The sequence below is a fragment of the Barbus barbus genome (assembly GCF_936440315.1).
Source record: "Barbus barbus genome assembly, chromosome: 27".
Taxonomy (NCBI): Eukaryota; Metazoa; Chordata; class Actinopteri; order Cypriniformes; family Cyprinidae; genus Barbus; species Barbus barbus.
The window spans coordinates 29,712,926-29,734,267 of NC_136755.1; the positions used below are offsets into that span (position 1 = coordinate 29,712,926).

The window sequence follows — 21,342 nt, forward strand, 5'->3', positions numbered from 1 at the left end:
ATAATCACCATTTAACAATGAAATCCTTGTACCCGAGTTTAGACACAAGATTGAGAAAAGACTTGAGGCGTTTAATTGCAAATTAGTAGATTAAACTGAATATTCTGTGTAAAAAATCTGCAAACGTGCTTTAAAGATTTAATTCAAAACCACAGCAAAACTCATTTCTGATTAAATATGGGGAACGATCTATATTATATATATGCTAGTATTTAAATGATGAAAACTTTCTCAGCGTATCGGCCTCATATTCAAATATATAGGCTTGGTCGCAGTTTAGAAGGGACTATAGCGACACAAATCAATCAAAATCACAAAAGATGAGAAAAGTTTGTGAAGATACTCACGAGTGTTGAACATCTTGCAAACTCCACCGGAACTGACGCGTTCTCAAATTACAGAGCTTTATTTTATTGCATAACAGGAACACAGCAATATATATATATATATATATATATATATATAGAGGATCACCTTAACTATTATCACTTACATTCATAACAGCATCAAAGGAACAAACAAAAAACTACAGGGATAACTTACAAAACATTCAGGAAACGGGTTCAGTCATTTTATATATCCTTTTTTATTTCTTAAATCTTCAATGTAATGCCTTAGTTCAATTTTAAATAATGTAATGTTAGGTTTATTGTATATGGTATTTCCCATGCATACATGATTATTAAGTTATTAAATTAAATTCAAATATTTATCTCCTTTCTTTACATATCTCAATACCTAAATAATCTACCATCTCTTTTAATACCAAGTGTGTTATTATAATTACATATCTTCAAAGGGAATAACACACATTTCTTTATATTTAAACACAAACCAGATGAGAAAATATTAAGACAATCAATAGCATTTTTAATTTCAGTTTAATTTTTTTGTGTCATCCGCTAACTGAGAGCATTTCAACCACAAAATATATCTCTTTTAATATGTTTGGCCATAGTTTGTGTTACAAGCAAGAAAAGAAAAGGTGAAATGGGGTAGCCTTGTTGCATACCATTTATTTTAAACCTTGACGTTGTTTCACGTGATAACTTAATTGAACTGTTACAATCATTATATAGTGTCTGAATAGTTTTAAAATATTCTCCAAAACCAAAAAAATTAAGGTCTCCAACATAAAAGTATGATCGATATCAAATGTTTTTAAAAAAAATCAACAAATAAAATAAAACTAGTATGTGTAATAAATTCGTTGTGTTCAATTAAATCTAAAATGAGTCTAATTATTCATTCATCAATTATGTAATCAAGACACTTCTTTAATCTTTCTGCGAATATACACGCAATTTTTTTGCATCATTATTAATCAATGTACACCCCTACACCTACCCTAACCCTACCCGATACTTTATTTTCAACTTTTTGATTATTTCCTTAATTTTTATTGAAAATAAATGCCTTTCTGATGCAATATGAGATTTGAAAATGGAGAAAAAAATGTTTGGCAAAAGGTGGGCTCGAACTCGGGTCGCTCGCGTCAAAAAGCATGCGTCTTACCATCTACGCCACTGAAACTAATATTGAACTAGCTTCTGTTTTTAATCTTGACTAACCCAATCACACGTTAGTGGGCGGAGTTAGTGTAAATAGCCTTTGCCAACAAGATGGGCTATTTGCACTTAGTGTAAATAGACACTCCGTTTTTTTTAACTTACAGTCTGGCAACAGTCCCACCTGCCGGAAGAAAAAGGTACTGCTTAACAGCTGACTATTTAAATACCCGACACAAAAGCTGCGTTTAGTTGGAATGAGCGTGATGTATAAACGGTAATCTACCACAGCCAGCAGACTGCTTTTCATCACGGGCAGATGGATTTTTAGTATTTGGATAACAAAATAATTGTTATACAACCTATTTTATTTGTGAAGTGCAACATATTCCAAAAGATCAGGGGCTTTTGACAATAAAGTAAAGTAAAAAAAAAGTAAAGTCGTGACGTATTGTCAAGTATGGTTACCCATACTCGAAATTGGTGCTCTGCGTTTAACCCATCCAAGTGCACACACACAGCAGTGAGTAGTGAACAAATGCACACACACACACACACACCGTGAACACACACCCGGAGCAGTGGGCAGCCATGCTGCAGCGCCCGGGGAGCAGTTGGGGGTTCGGTGCCTTGCTCAAGGGCACCTCAGTCGTGGTATTGAGGGTGGAGAGAGCGCTGGATATTCCCTCCCCCCACCTACAATTCCTGCCAGCCGGGGGCTCGAACTCGCAACCTTTCGATTACGAGTCCGACTCTCTAACCATTAGGCTTCACGACTTCCCAATACATCAGGGGCTTAAGCCCCCAAAGCCCCCCTCGCAACGCCACTGCTGTAAACCTGAAATAGATGGTGCTGATCTGATTGCTTCAGCTTCACAAATAAAAGCAGCGACAGGGGGCAACCCTTCCTTGTGCCTCTATGCATAGGAAAATAATCAGATGTGAGGCCATTCGTCAATACAGCAGAACATGGGTCTGTATACAGCACTCTGATCCACATTTTCACCTATAGGCCAAATTTATCCAAAACAAAGAAAACATAGGACCATTCAATCCGATCAAAGGCCTTCTCCGCATCCAAAGACAGTACTAGCCCATCTATGGATTTCACTTTAAAGGTGTAAATAACATCTAAAAGGCGTCTAATATTATCAGATGAATTTCTACCCTGTATAAATCCTGTTTGATCAGTCCCAATTATCATAGGCAGAAATTTCTCAAGGCTCATTGCTAAAATTTTAGAAAGCATTTTCCGATCAACATTCAGTAATGCAACTGGCCTGTAAGAAGAACATAGCTCAGGACTTTTACCTTTCTTTAATATAAGTGAGATATAAGCTTCTCCAAGGGCCTTTGGTAATTCTTTAACCACAAACGAATAATTAAACATATTAAGCAATGGGTCTGCAAGCAACTGTTGAAATTCCTTAAAGAACTCTCTGCAAAACCCATCTGGCGCTGGTGATTTCCCATTCTTTAGAGCAACCTCCTGTCTAGTAATAGGGCCATTGAGAAATTATTTTTGTGTAACTGAAATTGTTGGAAGATTAATCTCAGAAAAAAAAGTCAACCATTCGTTTGAGATGGTCACCTGTTTTCTCAGAAGAATATAGATTTATATAAAAATCTAACGGCTTGTAATTCTTTCAATAAATCTACTGAAGGAGATCTATTATACATTTTTTCTTTAACAAATAATTGAGCTTCCAAGGCTCTTTGATTCGTCATTCTTTGACATTTTTTGGAGGAAGTATATGAAATAATTAACTTTACAGGTTTCCCTTGAAACTGAAAATGAGTCTCTATTAAGTCTTCACTGTATAAAATAGTCCACAGTATTCCTAAATTGAAGCCCCATAGTGACACTGGCAGGATCTGACAGTAAAATATTTTCTATATTATAAGATAATACTAAATGCAAATCTGTTTTCGGCATAAAAAAGTAATCTAACTTTGACTGACAATGATAGGAAGTAGAAAAAAATGTATATTCCTTACCAGCAGGGTTCTCCAGACATCTACAAAACCAAGATTGTGATATATATTCTGAAGAGATGTGGGTGTCTATCTACAAGAGGATTCATTACACCATTAAAATCTCCCCCAACAATAGTTAAATCTGCTAGTAACAAAGTCAGATGGATGAGCTGCAGGATAATGCATGTTTAATATGAGAATAGTTTTAGCATGCCACACACCTTCAATAATAACATAGCGACCGCCTCTATCTTTAATAGTTTAAATCTTTGAATGGTAAAATACGTTTAATGAGAATAGCAACACCTCTACTTCTAGATGTAAAAGATGAAAAATATATCTGCCCAAAAACACCCTGTTGTCATTTTAAATGTTCTACGACACTCAAATGAGTCTCTTGTAAACGAGCAATTTCGATATTTCCTTTTTTCAAAAAAGTAATCTTTCTTAATTTTACAGGATTATGGATGCCTGGAATATTCCAAGAACAAATCCTAAGCAGTCTAGACATTGAATACTGTACAATCAGTGTATACATCACAAAATATATTCCTGTAAGTCAGAAATCTGAGCTTTAAACAAAAATAAAAAAAATAATAAAACACATAAAACCAGGCTGTCAATGAACACCGTCACGTCATCCGGTGAGGCCAAGCGCTTCATGGTCAGCCTCAGAGTTGCAGCTTTGCGTTTCTTTATCACCATCGCAGAATAATCGTTGAAGAATTAAATCCTCGCTCCTCTCGGGATTTTTGTTTTTCTCTTTTGTTATTTTATGTCAATGCAGTCCTGTTTCGTGTTGTTTTCTTTTTGCCTTGCAATAAAATAAAATAGTTATGATTTAGAGAATGTTTTTAATTTAATTATTTGTAAACATTTGAATTTTATTTCTTTATTTTATTGTCATTGTGTATCTTTGTTTATTCAGTTGCACCCTATGTTTGTAATACTTAAAAAATGCACAGAAACTTTCATAAACATTACATTGAGTTTGAGAACAGCCAACTTAAACAGTTTATTTAGAGGCCAGGACTTATTACTAACTTATTATAAAATTAATATATGCATAAACATACATACAAAACATATCAATAATAATAATATTCAACATTTTAACTTCCAAATGCCTTAACAACCGTCATATATATAAACAGGGTCATCATGAAATACATATTTAGCTCATAAAACAAGTGAAATCAGTGATTATTGATATAATTATAAATGTTTTGTTCTCCTGTTACACAGTTTTCAGTCCATGTTTTCTTTTATAAATAATGATTGATAAACATTTTTGAATTGTTAATAATTCCAATAAATGAAGTGATTTCCAATGAAAAAGAAAGGTTTTGAAAAGACCATTTTTAGTCCACAGTCATGCATAAATGATTATTACATAAAGTATCATACTCAAAAATATGAACCAGGATACAGAAAAAGAGAACGGAGTCAAAGGCAGTTTTCAAATATTATATTAAGTTTTATTTCAGTTTTGACAAAATACCCATAAATTCCGAAGCTCCTACCTTTACAAAAATATGTCTTCTACAAATGTCCTCTGGTCTTCTCATGGGAGCGAGCGAATAAAACACAGTGTAGAGTATCTGATAACAGCGAGCTGCTCTGAAAGCCTTAACGAGGCTGGTTTGGTGTGTTTCTGACGAGTACAGCGTCGTTAAGCGCAGCAGCCGTGTTATCCAGAGACCGATAGCAGCCGTCCTGGTCCAAACTCTCTCAACACCTCTTAAATTAATCAACTTAAATTAGCATTCCACAAATATACAGTAACATGATTGCTTTCCTTTAACAACAAATAAGGTATAGAACTAATGTACAGACGCTGAAGCGGTTTCAAGTGCTGCCAACGAGAGCTTGATTATAAGATGATTCACACAAACACAAAACAACAAAAGAAACAAACGTGGTTTTGGTCCCACAGAGTTGTACAGGTTTATGGCCAGAATACAAAAGCACAGCAGCTCAGCACAAGAGAAGGCAACTGAGGCCAGTTTCAATGTAAATGAAGACCTTCATCTTCTGACTCCAAAGTGCAACTGAGCGTACGAAGAGGAACCTGCGGGAAAACAGTCCTTAATGAAATCAAATCTAGTCCTTTATTATTTCTACATAATATCTTAATTATTGTCATTCAGAAAGCTTTACATGCTTTCAGCTGTTCAATGGGTATAAAAAATACTAAAATAAATAATATATATATATGCATGCATAAAAAATACAAAAAAATCTATATCAGAATATATACACACATGTACATGCAAAATATACAAAAATGCTAAATATATTGAATATATATTCATATAAATGATATAAAATTTCAGATAAATGCTGATCTTTGGATCTTTCTATTCATCAAAGAATCCTGAAAACAATGTACTCAATAAAGGCCCGTTCACACCAAACACAGTGACTATAAAGATTATGATAAAGATATCGTTCTAAAAATCTCTCAATATTAAAGAATAGCAGAGTCCACACCACAGCTATAACCATAAAGGCACAGAGAAATGATATTGTTGGCATCACTTTCAGAATGATTTTTTCAGGTGATGAACGATACAAACACTGACACCCATCGAGAAGCAGCAGACGAGCGTGTGCTGAGAATAAACAGATGATATCGTCCGCTAATATCGTTATGGTTATAGTTATGGTTCTTGGTGCGAACGGGGCCTCATCGTGATAACAGTGTTCTCCTGTAACTATGGTGACGTGGTCATGTTGCCGTGGTTACCTGACTGCACACTGCCCAGACGTCTCTGCAGAGCCTCCAGACGAGAGATGTAGTCGGTGAGAGCGCGGTCAGGGTCATAGTTCTGCAGGTGTGAACACGGCAAACCTCCGCCATCACCGGCCATCGAGTGAAACCTACAGCCCCAAACAGACCTGTCCGTCATCTTACTGATGAACATGATGCATTCACTTACTTCATTTCTCAATGATTCAATGACTCATTCATAAAAACAGTCATCTGAATTGTTTCTACATAAATCAGCTGTTTGAACGAACCAAGTAAGTCAATGAATCAGTAACTCATCCATAAAAACAGTCATTTAAATAGTTTCTGGATTAACTGTCGGAATGAATCGAGTCAGTCAATGATTCAGTGGCTCATTGAAGACAGTCATTTGATTTGTTTCTGAATGAATGAACTGTTTGAATGAATCGAGTGTCAGTGATTCAGTGAGTCGCTCATTTTGTTCAGTTGGCTAATTCATTCAGATACAAATCAACTGAGCGTCCTTATGAAGTAGTCACTGAATCATTGATTTACTCGACTCATTCAGAAACAATTCAAATGACTGTCTTTATGAATGTTGAAAGAATTAACTGAATGAATCGAGTGAGTCAATGATTCAGTGACTCATTCACAAAGCTTTGTTTCTGAATTAATCAGATGTTTGAACAAATCACCAGAATGAATGACTTGCTCATTAAAACAGTGACTTCATTTCATATTTCAATATGCAATATATGTGAAATATTTCAATGTTTGTATATAATGAATGCTTGTGTGTGTTTGCACCTGTGCTGGAGCGATGCAGCGGAGCAAGGAGAGTCTCGTCCCGTACGTCCGCGGCTGGTCGCTCGTCTCTCTCTGAACGCCTCCACACCGCCGGGGTGAAGATACGACGACTCGTTCCTCACATCCGCACCTTCTGTCAACATTTAACACAACAAATTAATACTTCATACGTACATTTATAATGTCACAAAACATTGCTATTTCAAATAAATGCTTTCTAGGGATGTAACGATATCAAAATCTCACGATACGATAATACTGTAATATAAAGTCCACGATACAATATTTATTGTGTTATTTAAAAAAAAAAATAATATATATATATATATTTTGTAAATTGCCTACCATAAAATATATCAAAACTTAATTTTTGATTAGTAATATGCACTGCTAAGAACTTCATTTGAACAACTTTAAAGATGATTTTCTCAATATTTGGATTATTTTGCACCCTCAGATTTTCAAATAGTTGCATCTCAGCCAAATATTGTATTTCAGATGATGTATAAACCTCAATTTAGACAAATGTACCTTTATGACTGGTTTTATGCTCCAGGGTCACATATTTGCTTTACATGCTCATATGTAGTTAAAGTTTATTTAAATTTTTACCTTATATGTCCAAAAGAGTTATTTTTTCACAAAAAACAAAAACACATTTAACTTCTTGTTGCAACATTTTACAAAAATCAGGATTGAATATATTTGGTCAAAATCCCATGTTATAAAGATGAAGTGCTATGCAGGCTATTTTAGACAATACTGGCTGATTAGACGGCGATGCTGACCTAAAATGCACATTTTTTGCCCGTTCCCACATCTCAGACCCCAAATAGATAAAATATTACCTTTTGATTTAAAGAGTAAAGAAAATATTATACAAAACCAGTTCTTTATTTACCCCCCCCCCCCCCCCCCCCCCCCCCCCAGCCTCATAAAAACACTCATTGGATCTAAGAAAATCTCATAGGTGACCTTATTTTGATCTCAAAAAGGTGAGTTGTCACTGAAAGGTGAGGAGTTTGCATCTATGCAAAGCATAATGGCCCACGTTTTACCCAGAAGACCTATCGTTTCATATCGTCTTGTGACAATAATAATATCGAGACAGTTTTGCTATCGCCATATTGCGATATTGATAATATCGTTACATCCCTAATGCTTTCTATTCATCAAAGAAACCAGAAAAATTAAATGTACCATGGTTTCAATAAAAATATCAAGCAGTAAGACGACATGTTTCTTGCTCCTAAAACTGTGTTGTCCTGTATCAGGTGTGTGTGTGTGTGTGATGTGAGACTGTCACCTGTGATCTGAGCGAGGCCGTTTCTGTTGACAATCTGAGACGCCACACTTCCTCCAGCTGCTCTCTGCCATCGCTTCACCAGAAACCTCATCCTGCAGGAGACAGCGTTCATCCAGCATTACAGACAATCAGTGTCCACTAGATAATACACTTACATCACGCTGAAGCCAGAACCGTCTTTAAACAGGACTCTGTGACTTGACCGTCAAATTTAAAGAGCAAACCTGAAACATCTCGCTAATGGCTCGGTCAACTTTAACAGAGGGATTCCCAAACTGGGGTTTGAGGAAAAGCTAATAATTAAATTTATTAAATTATAAAAAGGTAAAAATAAAGTAAATAATTTTAAAAATAAAAACAATCAAAATAAAACACATACAAATTTAAAATAATTATAAAATAAAACTAATCAAAAACTCTAAAAATGACAAATCACAAAAATGAAAAATTATAATAACTTTAAAATCAAAACAAATCAAAACAAAATACTGATAAAAAATTAAATCACAAAAATTAAGATCTAAAATAAACAAATAATTTTAAAATAAAGCAATGAAAACAAAAGACTAAAATCACCAAAATGTAAAATTAAAATAAATATATATATTTTTTAAAAACAATCACAATAAAACAATTACTCATACAAATTAAAATAAACATTTTTTAAAATAACAATTAAATGAAAACCACTTTACTAAAAATAAATCATACAAATTAAAATAAACCATTTTTAAATTAAAAACAATTAAAACACCAAAAATGACTTAAAACACAAAATTTAGTGCTGTCAATCGATTAAAAAAATTAACTAATTAATCACACATTTTTCTAAAATTAATCGTGATTAATCACGCTTAACCCCACCTAACATTCAAGTTTTTAAATAAACAATCTTCAAATGTACACTGTACAAACAACATAAAGACAGTATATTTGTAATATTTCTTTAATGGTATCTTTTTTATGATTGAAGGCCAGCATCACTGATATCAATACTACTGATGTCTCTATAAAAAAAGAATTTTGGCCCCCTGAATATTTAACCATTGACTGCAGCCATTCAGCATTACAGTATAATTGAGAGCGATCAATTTTAACATTTATTAGACTTAACGTCTAATTTAAGTGAACTTAAAACAATCTTCACATGAACCCATTATAATAAATGACATATTTAGCTAGCTGTGCCCTTCAGCAGAAATATACAGAAAATGAATACTTACCAAACACTAAATTCTAAATTAAATATAGATGAACCCCTTAAAACTATAAAAGTTATTGATTTCCTCTTTTTTCTTTTGTTCTTGGATTAATAGACATCACAGCAGCTGGTTATTAACTTATTTGCCTGCTATTGCTTTAAAAGCTGCTGCTGCTGAAGGTGATGGGGATCTGACATGCATCTTATTTTCTCACAAATCTCTACATTTTCTGACTCACTTCAGGTCTGAAAGTCTCAACTAATGAGCGGATGAGTTGAATTGGGTATTTTAGATGAGGGAGACAGTGCTAGGGTGCCTCAGGACAGTTTTTAAAACCATTTCAGAGACATGTACTTAAATGTGACGCATATATAACATAGGCTATTGCATGCATGCACACAGTTTAAGGCAGCTTTAATCGCCTTTTTGGTAACTTCATGACTTAACTGACGGCATAACTACGACATTGCATGCACGTAGTTTCTTTCGCTGTATGATATGAAATGATATAGGCTACAGCGCGCACCGGCACCTTAGTGCGTGTATTTGAAGAGTGCGCGCTACGAGCACAGTATCTTTTACGCGCTTGTTTGACTCGCATCTGGCGTGGAGGCGACGTATAGAGCACGTGTCTGAAACTTCTCCCGTTTGATGTGGTCATAAAGACATTCTGCATCTAAATAAACGCAATCCTTTGCAAGAAAAAAAGAGACAGAGGCAGCAGTTGCAAATGGGGTGGCCAACCCTAGCCCCGCCCCTGCGTTAATTGCATTAAATATTTTTAACGCGTTAATCTGAAAATAATTAATAGCATGCGTTAACGCGCTAATTTTGACACCACTAACAAAATTAAAAAAATTTAATGAAAACTATTAAAACAAAACACTTACTAAAATTAATTAACTCTCAAAAAATGTGAACTGATGAACTAATAATTTTAAAATAAAAACAAATCACTATTAAATTTATTTATTAAATTATAAAATATGGGCAAGTCGTGGCCTAATGGTTAGAGAGTCGGACTTGTAATCCAAAGGTTGTGGGTTCGAGTCTCGGGTCGGCAGGGATTGTAGGTGGGGGGAGTGAATGTCCAGCGCTCTCTCCACCCTCAATACCACGACTGAGGTGCCCTTGAGCAAGACACCGAACCCCCAACTGCTCCCCGGGCGCTGCAGCATAAATGCTGCCCACTGCTCCGGGTGTGTGTTCACGGTGTGTGTGTGTGTTCACGGTGTGTGTGTGTGTGTGTGTGTTCACTGCTGTGTGTGTGCACTTTGGATGGGTTAAATGCATGTCACTTCACTCACTCACTCACTCACTCACTCACTATCAATGAACAAAATCCCAAAAATGTAAAAAAAAAAAAAAAAAATCCCAAAAATAAAAACAAGATGAATATTTTGAAAATAAACAACAACAAAAAATAATCAGAAACATATAAAATTAAGATAAATAATTTTACAACAATTAAAATGTAAAATAAAAAAACAACAACGTAAGACTAAAATAAAGAAATATTTAAAAAAAAAAAATAAAAAAAATAAAAAAACACTTACTAAAAGTGAATTAAATCACTACATATTGAAAAATATGTAAAATCAACACTTATTACCATTGTACCATTACATGTGAACTGTAGGGATGTAACGATTCACTCCACTCACGATTCGATTTTCTCATTGTTTTTTAGCAAAATGAGATTGAAGACAAATTATACAGTAAATTAAAAGGTGTCCTTTTATTAGGCTATTGCTGCACGTTTCTTTGTGAAATTGAAATATAACAAAACTAAATTGAAATTTTAAAACAAACCTCAAATCAAAAAAGGAAGTTACACAAATAAAATAAATCTCTTCATATAAACTAAGCTCTTTCCATTTAAAATGAGTGGCAACCGCTGCATTTAATCATGATCCAAACAAAGCAGCAGCGTACATGCAGCACGAGCAGTTTATAATCTACATTAGAGACTGTATCATTTCAAAATCTGAAGCAAAAACAGAATGGTCTGACTTTAGTTTGGTGAAACTATATTACATAAAACACATCTGAAGGAAACAGCAGACTGAATGAGACGCAGACTCACTCTCTGCCAGCAGGTGGCGCTCATGAACAGCAATGATACTGTGTTTACCGCTGTAAACAAAGCAGCTGTGCTTATGAACACTACTTTAATATGCATCGTTCAGAGACTAGATGAAAAGAAAATACCACGTAAACTTTTCTAAAGACAGTCAGTTCTCCTCAGAGATACATATAAACAGTTGTATCGCGATTTGTTTGGCATCTCAACAGATTTAAATAGTCACATTTTTTAATTGATTTTCAACCGGCTCGCGGTTCATCGTTACATCCCTAGTGAACAGTGAAGGTGTGTGTGTACCTGGAGAGGGCGATGGAGACGCGCACGGCCGATCTGAAGCGTGTGAGGCCCCTGCGCTGATGGCTCACAGACTCCAGACAGGTGTGTGCGGGGAAGCCGCCCATCCGGGCGATCAGAGACAGCGTGGCCTCCTCACACTCCTGAAAGCCTCCCAGCAGCAGCAGAAGATACTTCTTCTGATAGATCAGAGCCTTCCGGAAGCTCTCGGCACGCAGGTATTTCCCATACATCCTCTGTGGAGACAAATGGGTGGCGAAAAAGTTATTTTTTTCGTTTTAATTTTTATGGACTCCGTTTTAATGGTTAAATTGAATTGTATTAATTAAAAACCATGTCTAATATGTGACCCTGGACCACAAAACCAGTCATAAGGGTCTGAATAAATAATCTTTTCACTGATGTATGGTTTGTTAGGATAGGACAATATTTGGCTGAGATGAAAATCTGGAATCTGAGGGTGCAAAAAAATATCAAAATATTGAGAAAATCGCATTTAAAGTTGTTCAAATGAAGTTCTTAGCAATGCGTTTTTCGAATCAAAAAAGTTTTGATATATTTACAGTAGTGATATATTTCATGGCACATGATCTTTACTTAATATCCTAATGATTTTTAATGATTTTACAAATATTGTTTACGTAATATGTATACTGTGTATATTTATTATATATACTGTATAAATACACACACATACAGTACATGTATTTATATGTCTATATTAACATTCATTTAATTTATATTATACATAAATATATTTAATACATGAACTTAACATTTTTCTGAAATGTATACATGCATGTGTGTGTATATATACATAATAAATATACACAGCACACACACATCATTTGAGAGCAATAATTATATTATTATAAAGAACTGATAGAATTGATTTAATAGAATTTCTTGGTAACAGCACTGTAAAGAAATGTTTTCTCTGGTAACCTAAAATGTGCATCATTTATTTACATCAATGGTGAAATCAAATATAAATAGCACATTACTGTTAAAAGTAGTTTTTGGTGTGCGCTGTACAGGTCTGGAATAAAGAATGTTTTTGCTCAGGTGGATGAAATGATCATTGGTTGCGAGCACTCACCCTCAGGGCCGTGTTGTCCAGATCGGCTCCGGTCAGATCCCGCAGTGTCTCGGAGCGAATCTCTGCTCTCAGACGGGTCAATTCTGCCTCGGCCTGACGGAGAGACTTCTCCAAACGATTCCTTTCCTGAGCCCACGAGTCACGCTCGCTAGAAAACACCACCAGCTCCTGACGCTCCACGCCAGCCCGGCTCCAACTCTGTTTAACCACAAGAACAACGTCACTTTATAAATGCTGCTTCCACATCGTCTGTATGTACATTTACTTTTACTTTTGTCATTTAGCAGACATTTAACATCACCTCCTACAAAAAAGAACGATTCTGATTCATTCATTGATTCATTCACCCACACTCTTGGCAGTTTTTTTCTTTGTCTGTAACTTATTCACTGATTCATTCATTCACCGACTGATTAATTCGTTCACCTCACTCACGATTTGGTGTTCGTCTGTCAGTAATTGATTCACTGACTGATTGATTGATTCATTTGTTCACTCATAAATCTCAGCGGCGGTTTTCTTCTGTCCGTAATTGATTAATTGATTCAGATTTGTTCACTCACTCACTGCGGTAGTTTTTTTCTGTCTGTAATTGATTCATAGATTAGTTCACTCACGCTCTCGGCTGTGTTTTTTTTTTTGTCTGTAATTGATTCACTGATTCATACATTCACTCATTCATTGGTTTACTCACTCTCGGCGGTGGTTTTCTTCTATAACTGATTCATTCACTGATTCATTGGTTTACTCATGCTCTCGGCGGTGGTTTTCTTCTATAACTGATTCACTGATTCATTCATTCATTGGTTCACTCACGCTCTCGGCGGTGGTTTTCTTCTATAACTGATTCACTGATTCATTGGTTCACTCACGCTCTCTGCGGTGGTTTTCTTCTATAACTGATTCACTGATTCATTCATTCATTGGTTCACTCACGCTCTCGGCGGTGGTTTTCTTCTATAACTGATTCACTGATTCATTCATTCACTCATTCATTGGTTCACTCACGCTCTCGGCGGTGGTTTACTTCTATAACTGATTCACTGATTCATTGGTTCACTCACGCTCTCGGCGGTGGTTTACTTCTATAACTGATTCACTGATTCATTGGTTCACTCACGCTCTCTGCGGTGGTTTTCTTCTATAACTGATTCACTGATTCATTCATTCATTGGTTCACTCACGCTCTCGGCGGTGGTTTTCTTCTATAACTGATTCATTCATTCACTCATTCATTGGTTCACTCACGCTCTCTGCGGTGGTTTTCTTCTATAACTGATTCACTGATTCATTCATTCATTGGTTCACTCACGCTCTCGGCAGTGGTTTTCCTCTATAACTGATTCACTGATTCATTCATTCATTGGTTCACTCACGCTCTCGGCAGTGGTTTTCCTCTATAACTGATTCACTGATTCATTCATTCATTGGTTCACTCACGCTCTCGGCAGTGGTTTACTTCTATAACTGATTCACTGATTCATTCATTCATTGGTTCACTCACGCTCTCGGCAGTGGTTTTCCTCTATAACTGATTCACTGATTCATTCATTCATTGGTTCACTCACGCTCTCGGCAGTGGTTTTCCTCTATAACTGATTCACTGATTCATTCATTCATTGGTTCACTCACGCTCTCGGCAGTGGTTTTCCTCTATAACTGATTCACTGATTCATTCATTCATTGGTTCACTCACGCTCTCGGCAGTGGTTTACTTCTATAACTGATTCACTGATTCATTGGTTCACTCACGCTCTCGGCGGTGGTTTACTTCTATAACTGATTCACTGATTCATTCGTTCATTGGTTCACTCACACTCTCGGCAGTGGTTTACTTCTATAACTGATTCACTGATTCATTCATTCACTCATTCATTGGTTCACTCACGCTCTCTGCGGTGGTTTTCTTCTATAACTGATTCACTGATTCATTCATTCATTGGTTCACTCACGCTCTCGGCAGTGGTTTACTTCTATAACTGATTCACTGATTCATTGGTTCACTCACGCTCTCGGCGGTGGTTTACTTCTATAACTGATTCACTGATTCATTGGTTCACTCACGCTCTCGGCGGTGGTTTACTTCTATAACTGATTCACTGATTCATTGGTTCACTCACGCTCTCGGCAGTGGTTTTCCTCTATAACTGATTCACTGATTCATTCATTCATTGGTTCACTCACGCTCTCGGCAGTGGTTTTCCTCTATAACTGATTCACTGATTCATTCATTCATTGGTTCACTCACGCTCTCGGCAGTGGTTTTCCTCTATAACTGATTCACTGATTCATTCATTCATTGGTTCACTCACGCTCTCGGCAGTGGTTTACTTCTATAACTGATTCACTGATTCATTGGTTCACTCACGCTCTCGGCGGTGGTTTACTTCTATAACTGATTCACTGATTCATTGGTTCACTCATGCTCTCGGCAGTGGTTTACTTCTATAACTGATTCACTGATTCATTGGTTCACTCACGCTCTCGGCGGTGGTTTACTTCTATAACTGATTCACTGATTCATTGGTTCACTCACGCTCTCGGCGGTGGTTTACTTCTATAACTGATTCACTGATTCATTGGTTCACTCACGCTCTCGGCGGTGGCTTTCTTCTATAACTGATTCACTGATTCATTCATTCACTCATTCATTGGTTCACTTACACTCTCGGTGGTGGTTTACTTCTATAACTGATTCACTGATTCATTGGTTCACTCATGCTGTCTGCGGTGGTTTACTTCTATAACTGATTCACTGATTCATTCATTCATTGGTTCACTCACGCTCTCGGCAGTGGTTTACTTCTATAACTGATTCACTGATTCATTGGTTCACTCACGCTCTCGGCGGTGGTTTACTTCTATAACTGATTCACTGATTCATTGGTTCACTCACGCTCTCGGCAGTGGTTTACTTCTATAACTGATTCACTGATTCATTGGTTCACTCACGCTCTCGGCGGTGGTTTACTTCTATAACTGATTCACTGATTAATTCATTCACTCATTCATTGGTTCACTTACACTCTCGGTGGTGGTTTACTTCTATAACTGATTCACTCATTCATTGGTTCACTCATGCTGTCTGCGGTGGTTTACTTCTATAACTGATTCACTCATTCATTGGTTCACTCATGCTGTCTGCGGTGGTTTTCTTCTATAACTGATTCACTCATTCATTGGTTCACTCATGCTGTCTGCGGTGGTTTACTTCTATAACTGATTCACTGATTCATTGGTTCACTCACGCTCTTGGCGGTGGTTTTCTTCTATAACTGATTCACTCATTCATTGGTTCACTCACGCTCTCGGCGGTGGTTTTCTTCTGTCTGTATCTGCGCAGCTCCTCCTCCAGCTTCAGTAACTGGTTTCGCAGGTCGTTCTTCTCTTCTGTCAGTCGGCTGACGAATCCCGTGAGCTCTGCGTTCTGTCTGAGTAAACGCTCATTTAGCAGATTGGACGATCCTCCCACCAGCAGCGCGGCGCTCTACACACACACACACGTATATAATCAAACATGTATTTACAAAGGTCCATTATATGAATAAGCCACATTCTGTTAACAGGCATGTAAATGTGCTCACTCACCTCTGGGAGAGCAGAGGGGGCTGATGGGATATGCTGTAACAGTGACATCACATCCTGTACATTACTGTGCAGCCATTCTAGACTGTCCCGGTCCGGCGCTTGGCCAGATAACCTGCACACACACACACACACACACACACACACACAGGTCATGGGCTGCAACACCTGCACAACTGACTTTTTTCTTCAGTAGAACAGTAAAGAAGATTTTTAGCTGAAACTGGGCTACTTAATGATTCATAAAGTGCAAGTCAATGGCTACCGGCACTTTTGAGAGTCAAGAAAATCATCAACAGGCAACACAAAATTAATACCTGTGGCTTCTGATGATATTTGGAGGTCTTATGAAGTGAAACGATCAGTCTGTGCAAGAAACTGAACATTATTTACAACATTATTACCTGTAATCCAGAGCCTCAGGTAAACGGATTGATGTCTGGTTTATGAACGCATCATTAATTTGGACCGTTTTTGTTTTTTTGGTGAACTGGATGAATCAGTTCATCAAATAGGACTGAGGTTTCTGAATCAGTTCGCGACTCGAGCAGCACAGATCTACAAGTTACTCAATCAAAACTCACTTTTAGACTCCTGACAGTCACTCCGACTGGAAATGAGCCAAAATGTTTCTGATCCTGTGAATGAACTGATTCAGCTCTCCAGTTCCTCCACTGTCACTGAACGGAGGAAACAGTTCGACGAACTGTCTGAACGAACCAGTTCGCTGAAGATAATCAGATTTCCCCGTTTACCTAACGCTCTGGATTACAGGTAATAATGTTATAAATAATATATAATATAATATACTTTGTGGTAAACAACTAATATAATCAGCATTATAAGTCATTAATTTCCACTTTTTTGCTTTATATTTTGATATTATAAAATCACTGATAAAATAATGAAATCATCAAGAAATCTAATTTTTGCATTTTTGCATATGAATAAAGAAAAGTAACAAATTGCCTAGAAAAACAAACTTTAATTTGTGTCAGAATCACAGATAAAGCAAGTAAAGAGCGTTTTTTATATTATGACTGAAGTTGTCGGTCAGTTCAGTATAATACAATAGAAGAATAATGGCACATTTAATAACTGTAGAATATAAAAATGTTCCATAAAAAAAAAATTGATTTTGCACGTTACTGTTGTTAATACATTTTATAAAGCTTCCCAACTCAATCTCAGTGCTTTACTGTCAGATGTACATACCAAGAAATACATGTGTAATTTTATTAGTAACTGCACTTACTAATGCAAAACAATATTAATTTCATGATTAAATTATCTGTATTTTTAATAAACCGTACCTGTCTGGGCTTTCGCTGGTCAGGCTGTTGATCTTGGCGGCGATGAGCTGCAGTCTGCTGAGGATGCTGTCCATGTGTTTGGGATCTGACCTCTGACCCTCATGCAGCGTCTGAGCGTCTCCCGTCCGTAACACCCAGTCCCGGGTTCGATCCTCTGATCTGGCGCTCTGGTTTCTGTCCTCCAGCTGTCTCACTGTCTCCTGCAGTCTGTCTCTCTCTCTCTCCAGCCTCCTGACGCTGTCTCTCTCTCTCTCCAGCTCTCTCTGCAGCTCGCTCGCCTGTCTCTCCAGGCCGCCGCGTGTCGCCCGCAGTGCATCCTGGTCCTGAGCGAGGGCGGATTTCTCCTCGTCCCACTGCCGCTTGTGCTGAAGCGCCTCTAATTTGTGTCTCTCCAGCTCCTCCATCATCTGCACCACCTGCGTCTGTTTCTCGGCCAGCTGCATCTGCAGCATCTGCAGGAGAGACTCCACAGAGAGAACACCGGCCTCCACCTGCATGCAAAAAACAGAGTAAAATTTTTTGGCAAAAATTTCATATTTTACTAAAAACGTATATTTTATTTTAAATTTCAATATTTTATATGTGACTCTGCAGCACAAAACCAGTCATAAGGGTCTATTTTTCTAAATTGTGATTTTTACATCATCTGAAAGCTGAATAAATAAACTTTCCATTGATGTATGGTTTGTTAGGAGAGGACAATACGGAAGATATTTTGTCCAGAATTACAAAAAAAAAAATAAAAATAAAAACTTATTTAGAAATAAATTCAAAATCTAGCAAGACAAAGTGGAATAATCTGAATGTTATAGCGGCAAATGTGCTTTTTGTTTTTGGAAAAGAGAACATAAATTGTCACAGACAGATAATCAAAATCACATACAAAATCTTTTAGGAGAGAAATACAAATTTTTTGTAAAAAAAAAGAAACATTTTAATGACAATATACCAAAACATTTATTTATATAAGATATTATCTATTTATTGTGTGTCTGTGTGTACATACATACATATACATATATATATATAAATAATGTAAAATAATATATTTACTTACATATAATATGTAATACAATAAATAAATTATATACAATTATTAATTATGTTATTTTCATTATATTATTACTCATTTATATAATTAAAAGTAATAGATATGTATATGTACCCCATTAAAATATAGGGTTAGGAATAATACATATTATAATATAAATATCGAATAGAATATTATAAATATTGCTGTTTTTTAATTTATACACATTTAACATATTGAATAGAAAATATAATTATAAGCATGTTTCCATAGCATTCTCAAATACTGCAGGTCAGATATAAATTTATATATGACTGGTGAAAAGTATTATTTTAATATTGCTTAATAGTATTACTCCATTATTAATTTAGATAATTTCTTATTGTATTTTTCACCATCCAATTGGCCTTGGTTACATAAGCTTGAAAACGGTCAAGAAAATTATTGCATTTTTATATATATATATATATATATATATATATATATATATATATATATATATATATATTTTTTTTTTTTTTTTTTTTTTTTTTTTTTATTAATTAACAAATCAAAACTATTAAACCATGTTTTTCCACAGCACGACATGCAGTGATGAGTAATGGATAGTGTACTGTAAGATCAGGGCTATTTCTTGAGGCAGTGAGCAGGTGTAATTGACTCGCCTGGCTGCAGGAGGCCTCGGCCTGCTTGAGGGAGTTTTGTGTCTCAGACTCAGGCTGTGTGTTTGACATGGAGCTCGTCTGGAAGCGCTGCAGCAGCTGTGTGTTGAGCTCCTTCTGTTTCTCCAGAGCGCCGCTGAGCTCCACCGATCGAGCTCTCTGAGCCTCTAACTGCACCTAAACACACACAGACTCAGTCACCTGATCACACTCTACTATGATCTGCACCTAAACACACACAGAGCTCAGTCACCTGATCACACTCTACTATGATGAAAAACGTTTGTCGGCAAGCTTTTTTCCCATGACTAAGATGAGACGAAGACGAGACGACAATAAGATCAATAAACGATAACTAGGACTATATCAACAAGCAATTTGATTGATAAAAAAAGATGAGACTAAAGTGTATTTAAAAAGATCAAAACTATGCCTAAAACCTCTTTCAGCAATCTGGCAACCTCTAGCTCCTCATTGCAGAAGTAATTTTAAATTTGTGATGTTTTGTAACACTTTTTCTAATAACATTTTAAAATATGTATTCTTTTTATTTATTACACACTTAACAAAAAGCAAAAAAAGGCCTCTAACACTAGCTTGCTCTATTCTTTTTATTGTATAATAAAAAAAACCTTGCTATGTGTACTGTGTTAAGCTAACCGAGGCTTGTTATAGTATTTGCGTATCATTGCTCTTTTGTTGGTTTTGATTGCTTCCATTGACCTCATTTGTAAGTCGTTTTGAATAAATGTAAATGTAAATGTAAGCGCCAACGACAATGATCTGAAAACCTGGACAAACAAGCTGGAGTTTAGCATCTAAATGAAAGCGTCACTCAGCCGCTCTGACTTCTCGACTGTATTGTTTGTGATTGTGATCGCTGAATAAATGCACTTACTCAACCGCTGCTGTTCTAATAGAGAAACAAAGGCTATTGCAATTATAGTGGAGTTACTGGGAATTTCACTGCTCTAATATTTTTAGTTTGTTTTAGCAGTTTTCATAATGTAGACAGAGAGAGTGCATAAGTGTTTGGTATTAATTTATATAATAAAAAGCCTATAATAAATCAGTACACTAGATGAGGTCAAATAAACTATGCATGAGTCCACAGTCTACTGGTTTGTGCTTGCTGGTGAAAGTGCAATGCATGAAATGCAAAAGTAAATTTCTAACATGACGACAATCATTACGATTATAATTTTGAGCAAAATTAATTTTTATCAGTTTAACAATTATACAGCATGATGAAAATTTTACTTGACTAAACAGAAACAGGACAAGGTTGACTAAACATGATAACATTTGAGTAAGACTAAGCCTAAATGGCTGCCAAAATTAATACTGCTGTATGGTTAATTAATAAAAATCTTATTGCTAAAATGTAAAGTTCTCTTTGACTAAAACTAGACTAAAATGTACAATGTATTCACAGACAAGGTTTAAGCCTAGTCCTAGACTAAAATGTAAGTCTGAGCTGTTTCAACTGATTGATCTTATAATCTTATAATATATCAATGACATTGTTTTGTCTCAAGATGCACACCTTGATGTTTTTTTCTAAGGCAAGTTTATAAAAATGATTTAAATGTCCTAATTGAACTATGGCCTAACCCTGGCTTAGTCGACTAAAACTAAATAGGATAAGGTTGACTAAATATTATAAGGACATTTAACACAGGACTAAGACTAAAAATGCAAACAGCTGAGAAAATGAAGCCTAACTCATACCTGCAGCT

At 36.0% G+C, this 21,342-nt stretch overlaps 2 protein-coding genes across 3 annotated transcripts in view; one reads left to right on the top strand and one right to left on the bottom strand.

Moving 5' to 3' along the window:
* Nucleotides 1-21,342, top strand: part of LOC306847560 (tRNA-dihydrouridine(47) synthase [NAD(P)(+)]-like) — a 356,345-nt gene that overhangs the window by 206,019 nt on the left and 128,984 nt on the right. The gene's annotated exons all lie outside the window — the stretch shown is intronic.
* Nucleotides 4,938-21,342, bottom strand: part of LOC306847556 (A-kinase anchor protein 9-like) — a 124,143-nt gene continuing 107,738 nt past the window's right edge. The window contains exons 44-54 of the mRNA XM_079381545.1: nucleotides 21,335-21,342; nucleotides 19,607-19,780; nucleotides 17,912-18,402; nucleotides 16,602-16,713; nucleotides 16,318-16,500; nucleotides 13,014-13,211; nucleotides 11,918-12,150; nucleotides 8,333-8,424; nucleotides 7,027-7,159; nucleotides 6,235-6,368; nucleotides 4,938-5,556 (exon numbers count right to left, since the gene is read on the bottom strand). The exon at nucleotides 21,335-21,342 is cut by the window's right edge and continues 100 nt beyond it. Coding sequence (XP_079237671.1) covers nucleotides 5,513-5,556; nucleotides 6,235-6,368; nucleotides 7,027-7,159; nucleotides 8,333-8,424; nucleotides 11,918-12,150; nucleotides 13,014-13,211; nucleotides 16,318-16,500; nucleotides 16,602-16,713; nucleotides 17,912-18,402; nucleotides 19,607-19,780; nucleotides 21,335-21,342 — 1,802 coding nt within the window. The 3' untranslated portion in view covers nucleotides 4,938-5,512. The remainder of the gene's footprint in view (nucleotides 5,557-6,234; nucleotides 6,369-7,026; nucleotides 7,160-8,332; nucleotides 8,425-11,917; nucleotides 12,151-13,013; nucleotides 13,212-16,317; nucleotides 16,501-16,601; nucleotides 16,714-17,911; nucleotides 18,403-19,606; nucleotides 19,781-21,334) is intronic.